Source organism: Ictalurus punctatus, chromosome 28 (assembly GCF_001660625.3).
Source record: "Ictalurus punctatus breed USDA103 chromosome 28, Coco_2.0, whole genome shotgun sequence".
NCBI lineage: Eukaryota > Metazoa > Chordata > Actinopteri > Siluriformes > Ictaluridae > Ictalurus > Ictalurus punctatus.
Window position 1 is genome coordinate 12,055,958 of NC_030443.2, and position 7,500 is coordinate 12,063,457.

At 40.8% G+C, this 7,500-nt stretch overlaps 1 protein-coding gene across 1 annotated transcript in view; it reads left to right on the forward strand.

Annotated features, from left to right (window-relative positions):
• zzef1 (zinc finger, ZZ-type with EF hand domain 1) overlaps positions 1–7,500 on the forward strand; it is a 91,451-nt gene that overhangs the window by 77,239 nt on the left and 6,712 nt on the right. Inside the window, exons 51-52 of the mRNA XM_017459737.3 lie at positions 1,387–1,537; positions 5,908–5,979. Coding sequence (XP_017315226.1) covers positions 1,387–1,537; positions 5,908–5,979 — 223 coding nt within the window. The remainder of the gene's footprint in view (positions 1–1,386; positions 1,538–5,907; positions 5,980–7,500) is intronic.

Sequence of the window (7,500 nt, forward strand, 5' to 3'; positions counted from 1 at the left end):
AAAAATCTGATAAATAAGGTTTGTTTGGATTGGTTTTGTGATGCTATGATTAAAATTTTGATCAAAATTTGTAGAATAAGCAAAAAAAAAAACTTTTTGGAAAAAATATAAAATGGTGGAAAATCCAGTTATTGCAATTATGTATATGGGCATTACCCAGTTCGTTGCATTAGATCACTTGAGGGATTTACACCAGAATTGCTGTGTATGTATCTGAGACTGTCCTCCATCACTCTGCCAAATTTCATCAAAAGCATTTTATGGACTTGTAAAATAATAGCTAGAATTGACATTTTCTGAAGAAAAAGATGAGCGGTGTACAGGTGAGCCTGTGCACAATTCGACACCAACATGCAGCCACACATGCTGGTCAGTAGGAGGAGCTACATGTGTGGACGCGTTTGTTGAAGCATAACTAATTTGGGACTAGTAAGGACCCAAGGATTTCCGATACAAATATTAAATCTACACGGTGTCTCTGTTTGCTCCTCTAGGCTCATTTTAGGAATAGTGCCATTTTCCAAAACGCGATGTGTATATGCCAGGTCTACTCCCTAAGATGTATGAGAGGATCTGCGATACGAGCATGTCAGCCGAATGATGTCCAAGCTGTGACACCCGTGTTCATTCCCCATTCATTCTCCATGGGCCAAAAACATAAAAAAAAAATTTAGAATACAAAATTTGTCATCTAAAAAATATTACGTGTAACTAGCTTTTTCTGTAGCTGAATCTCAAGTGATGCTGGGGGTATAGCGCATTACATATGTTTGACACCTTTACACACTATGCAGTGAGCATATATAGTGAATAGGTCTAACTAATAGGGAGGGGGGACAGATTTTAAGCCTAAGAAATGTCAAGGTGATTTGAAATATGAAAAGAAAGAAACACTAAGGGTAAAGGAATCGAAATGATTTAAAAATGTTCTGAAACCTCATTATTTGGGTTGCTTGAGAAAGCAGAACACTTTCAGCTTCTGTAGATAATATGATCTGAGCGTATTACTAGCGCTAATGTTCTCGCTGTGTGTAGCTGAATAAAATAATAGTCTCATTAATATTCAAATAGTAAATGTTTTAAATAATTAAAATTCAAAGGAACTTGACTGTCCTTTCATGTGCCTGTTCAACCACCCATGTGTGTTTTTAGATCTTGGTGGGGACCGAATCATCCCCACAAGGATAGGAATATCTGAGGAAAACTGCAAAATAACTATTTAAGAAATAAGAGCTAAAACAGCCACAAGGTTTGGTTTTCCATAGAGGTTAAGACTATTGTTAGGTCTTAGTGGAGCAAAGCGTTATTAGTGGCGTTAATAATTATGTCGATGGAAAATCCGAACAAAGGAAGAAAGACAAACGTACGTGTGTGTATGTGTTGCAGGGGCTGTGATTTGACCCTTCTGAGGCCGCTCTGGCAGCTCTTTACCACCATGGAGGGTGGCGTGAATCAGGATCCCACCTGCATTACTGTCCTGTTGCCTCTTCATCGAGCCCTCACTGAACTCTTCTTCATTGCTGAGACCAAAGCCTTGGTGAGACTTTCCCCTCCTCCTCACACACACACATACACATAGCACCAAAGTCCACTTCAAATCATGTGAGTTTGCATGTATCACATTACTCAGTGTATACAGTAAGTGTTAGTTCTAGGAGTAGTGCTGAACACACACGCAGTGTTTGTCCTGTCCACCTGCTCACCTGACCAGAGAACTGAGTGTGTGTGTTTGAAAGAGCGAGAGAGGAATGAAGAAAAGAACTCCATTAGAGGGCAGTAGCACATCTTGACGGCTTTTAGAGTAAACCAAGTGCTCGTTACACATTTGTATTTACATCAGCCATAACATTAAAACCACCGGCCTAATATTGTGCATGTCCCCCTTGTGCCGCCAAACCAGCTCTGACTCGTCAAGGCATGGACTCCACAAGACCTCTGAAGGTGTGCTGTGGTGTCTGGCACCAAGCAGCAGATCCTTTAAGTCCTGTAAATTGTGAGGTGGGGCCTCCATGGATCGGACTTGTTTGTCCAGCACATCCCACAGATGCTCGATCGGATTGAGATCTGGGGAATTTGGAGGCCAAGTCAACACCTTGAAATTTTTGGCATGTTCCTCAAAGCATTCCTGAACAATTTTTGCAGTTTGGCATGGCGCATTATCCTGCTGAAAGAGGCCACTGCTATTAAGGAATACCGTTGCCATGATGGAGTGTACTTGGTCTGCAACATTGTTTAGGTAGATGGTACGTGTCAAAGCAACATCCACATGAATGCCAGGACTCAAGGTTTCCCAGCTGCCCAGAACATCACACTTCCTCCACCGACTAAGGTGTCCCAGGTAAGCGACACGCACGGCCGTCCACATGATGGAAAAGAGAGCGTGATTCATCAGACCACCTTCTTCCATTTGCCCATTGTAGGCGCTTTCGGTGGTGTGTAGTGGTAGGTACTAACTGTGATGGACACTTTTTTGGTAGGTACTATCTACTGCATACCAGGAACACCCCACAAGACCTGCTGTTTCGGAGATGCACTGACCCAGTCGTCTAGCCTTCACAATTTGGCACTTGTCAAAGTCGCTCAGATCCTTACGCTTGCCCATTTTTCCTGCTTCCAACACCTCAACATCGAGAACTGACTGTTCACCTGCTGCCTAAAAAATATATCCCACCCCTCGACAGGTGCCAGTGTAATGAGATCATAAATGCTATTCACGTCACCTGTCACTGGTTTTAATGTTATGGCTGATCAGTGTATATACAATAGACATCTAACACACACGCAGTCACACTGCCCTGGAATGCACACTCGGTGCACACATACTTTTACTGTGTGTAATTTAAGATCATTTAAAATAAATAAATAAATAAATAAGACAGAAAATCCCCTTGAAGAACCTCTTCAGAACTTAGCAGTGACTTAGCATTTTAGCTGTGACGAGCTATATTGGGATAAGAACTGTACGCTTGGCTCGGATTACGCTTTGGAGAATGTATTATGGTGGCTGAAATACAAAAAAGAAAATGTCCTTTAGAGATAAATCAGAGCTGAGAAAACTCTTCGCATGCTAATATTGCTAGTCACAGGTAAAATGCTAATTCAAGTAAAGTTTTTAAAGGGGTTTCCTGTCTTTCTTTTTTTTTTTTTTTTTAAGCAGAACTATTAGTCAATATGAGGTGAAGTCACTGTGACGTTTTGCTTGCCACATGTATTCGTATCAGAAGTCTGTTACATAACCATTGCTGGAGAGATTTAAAAAAAAAAAAAAAAAAAAAAAAGTGACACTCAGTTGTCAAGATATGAGCACGAAACCTGACGACGTCACAGGAATTCAAATAATGTTGAGAGTTATTAGCAGTCCACACAACCTGAGATCGTCTTTGGTGACTCACTTTTTTAAAAAGGTACCATTATTTATTTAATTTATATTAAATTATAGTATGAATGTAAAAATATTACACTCTCTAAACCATAAATGTGAAGTGTCAGTACTACGGTTACGAAATAACAGACCTGACATGTTTCAAAATAGTTGACTGTTTATTTAATAAAGGAATACAGTGATTAGTGAGTACAAAATTAGTGAGTTCATTGCAGTGCTGTTTAACTTTCAGAATCAGACAGGCTTGTATGGTGGATACGGAAAAAATGAATAATGAAGTTTTCTGTATGGAGACGGTTATTTAACATTTACGGAAGGAGTCTCCAGTACCAGCGCAGAAAAATCTTCAGGATAGAGGACATTACGCTTTCCGGGTTCTCAGTAATAACAAATCCCCATGAGCCCCCTTTTATTTATTTATTTATTTATTTTCCCGCCCCCTTTCTTTCTTGTTTTTTTCTTTTGAGAAACTTCTTGGGTCGTGTCCCACAATTTGAACGCCTCTGTTCTCCAACAGCTATTAGGGATGGGCGATATCTTATCGTTTGTGATATACCGGTAGAAATTCTCCCCACAATAAGAACGAGTCTTCCCAGGATAATAATGATAAATCCTAGTTAATGACGTATTTCTGTGAGCAATGGTCTACGACCCATTCGCAGCTCACGTGCAGAGCGAAAAGAAGTACGGCGGAAGGCGGACGTGAAGCTGAGGAGGAGTTTACCACTAAACGAGAAGCTATTGCTACAATCTGGAACTGGTTTAGTTACAGAAAATCAGTTTTATTTTTAGATCAATGTTTGTGTTTCTGAGGCTCTCAGGGTCACAGCTATCACTTGTAGCCAAAAACAGTGGTGCGTGGTACTATATTTATTTCATCACTGATATAGTTATCGCAATAAATACCAGAAAATATCGTGATGTAGTTTTAAGCCCATATCGCCCATCCCTTGTAGCTATTAACAGTATAAACGGTATTGAGTCGTTCAGTAATAAATAAAAAAATCGCAGGCGTCTGTAGATCGGTGTGGTACAAGAGGAATAAAACTCTCTGAAAATAATCAGCTACAGGGTTGTAACTTTCTCCACTTCACGTTTTACTTCATCATACCACCTGGCCGGTGATCACCAGCACGTCCCGTCATGTTTTTATCTTTACATATCACACCCGTTTTTCGATTTTTAAAGGTCGCTCAATAAAGGACACACCATTGTGGGAGATTTTGATGGTACGATTATGAGGAGTCGTTCAGTCTAGCAGTAGTTTGGATTTTACCTGAGGCAAAGGCTGAGATGTAGCTTGTGCTGTTTAGATTATGGGCCTTTTTTTCAAATATTTGTATTGTTTCTAGCCAGACGTTTTGCTTGTGGCATGCAGCAGAAATTGAAATCAGTAAAAAAATGCTACGTGCGCATATCTGGGCTAAAAGAGAAGAAGAAGAAGCCTTTATTGCCACATATACTGTACATGTGAAGAAACTGGCTACCCCATGATACGGGGTGCCTGGAGCAGGGAGGGTTAAGGGCCTTGCTCAAGGGCCCAACAGTGGCAGCTTGGTGGTGTTGGGGCTTGAACCCCCGACCTTCTGATCAGTAACCCAGAGCCTTAACCGTGGTACGTTAACATGGGAAGGTATTGGAAGCATCTGGTGTTTTTATGTTTGGCAGCCATTTTATTATTATAAAAGCGCCGTGACCAGCAGAACATGGTTCATTGGGTCACTGGCTTCCGAACCGTGCTGTTTTCAATCAGGTTCATTAGTGAACTGGTTCAGCATTTCTACTCCATGTATGCCTGTACACTGCAGGTTGTCACTGTATTTGTCCTTAAAGATGCATCACGATCAGTGATGCCGTGTTCCCATACAGCATCTAAAGCAAGTACAGCTCACTCAGGCTCCTGAGTTTTACCGTTAACTGTCTAGATAGAACGAAGCTCAAGTACTGCCAAAAAACACAATCACTTAGCAACGTTCCACAAAAGTTCATCACGGGGAAAGGTTCAGGGAACGGTGCACTTTCTTACCGTAGATGGCATTAAGACCGGAGCGGTTTAAACAGAGGCGAAACGGAGTCTGGCTTGAATCAGGACGATGTCTCCTGCAGGACATTTTTCTGCCCCAATCCAGCTTTTAGTCTCTCTTTATAAACACTGCAAGTTTCTTATCTATCTCTGAGCTAGCTGGTCTGTCTGCAAGTCCTCCACTTCATAGCCAGTGAATGTTGGAAAATCAATTTGTCGGTGTACAAATGGATGAAATGCCAGCCCCGGCACAAGATAAGGGATGACTTTGGTGCCATCATTGATCATGTTGTTTATTGCATTAGATGATTTAAGTAGATGTTATCCTGGTGATCTGCACATTTATGTTTTCCAGGATTCTGTGCTGAAGTCTAAACAGTTTGTACACTGTATGATTACATATCTGACGTTATTGGAGATTACAGTTTTGTGGAGTATTAGCTGACACATGGCTGCTCTGTTTTTTTTGTTGTTGTTTTTTTTTTTTTTTTTTTTACTTCAGGAGCAGGGCATACTTCAGGAGTATCTGCTCGCTCTCACAACCAACGAGCAACTCATAACGCGCACAACTCAGGTAAGACGACCTTCCTCCCCTCGAGTCTGCATTATGAAGTGTGTAAACCTCCTACACAGGAAGTGTTATAACATGAATACCACACTGTACATCCTGTGCTGTTTATATAAAAAAAAAAAAAAAAAAAAAGTCTGCACTAAGCCAAATTAAAATCGTCGTCAGTGCTGGTAATGTTAAAAAAAAAAAGATGTAGCATTATGCACATCAAATGAAGCGGTTCTTCTTTGTGAATAAAGGCCTGACGATAAATGATGCAACCGAGTCTGTTTTTATCGATGTTTAACCAGTTTGTAATCACTTTATAATGTGTGTGCGTGTGCAGTTCCAGCTGTTGAAAAGTGCGCCAGGACATTTTAATTTAATAAATAATGTAACGCTCGTGTTTGTTTTCTTCTCTATCAATATTTTGTCATGTTGTCGAGGGGTGGGGCTGGAACGCGAGCGAAGGAAAGGAGGAGGCGCGGTCTTTAGTAGCAGAGAGATTTGCCCTGGATTATTTACAACCGGTAGCAAACGTTCAAAAGGGCCGATTTGCTTGTCATGACATTACCTGAAAGGAATGTCTGTTTTCATTCAAGAACAACGTAACAGCTGAGTTAAGTAGGGAATCATGGTCAGGTTGCACTGTTGGCTTGTAGAAAAAAACAACACAAAAAAACAAAAAAAACAAGAGCTTCTTGTTTGTCTAATCATTTTCCAGCAACGTTTAATGTTAAATTAATGAGAAATTCAACGTAGAAGTAGTGGAGACAGCAAACGTTTAACTCGGAATGCAGTGCAGCTATCTGACCCGGTTGCACCGAGTTACGGCTCGGCTAGTTCGCGATCTACGCCGTGAAAGGTGAAGCTTTGGAACCTGATCTGTCTGAGCAGAGTGTACAGATGAGGAAGTGAGAGAGCTGGACAGATTAAAGGACTAAAGTGCTGCTGCATCGCTCTCTTTAAGTAGGCATAAAAAGCGAGGGCCATGTCCCACTGGCACCATGATCAGAAGTTGAAATTGTTAAGCAAAGTGAAAATCAGTTGAGGTAATGAGTTTATATACACCTTGCAGAATCTGCAAAATGTTAATAATTCTGAAAAATAAAATAGGCATCATAAAAAGTGATAAAATTACTACCCTGGATAAGATATTTCACATAACAGATGTTTACATATAGTCCACAAGACACAATAATAACTGAATTTACACAAATGAAGCAGTTCAGAAAAGTTTACACACGTTTGATTCTTAATACCGTGTGTCGTTACCTGGAGGATATGATTGTTGCTCATGAGTCCCTTGTTTGTCCTGAGCAGTTAAACTGCGCACTGTTCTTCAGAAAAATCCTCCAGGTCTTCAACATTCTTTGCTTTTCCAGCATCTTCCGCATATTCGACCCCTTTCGAACAGCGACTATATGATGCCGAGATCCATCTTTTCACACCGAGGACAACTGGGGGACTCGTACACAGCTATTACAAAAGCTGCAAACATTCACTGATGCTCAAGAAGGCAACAAGAAGGTGGGGGGTGTAAAC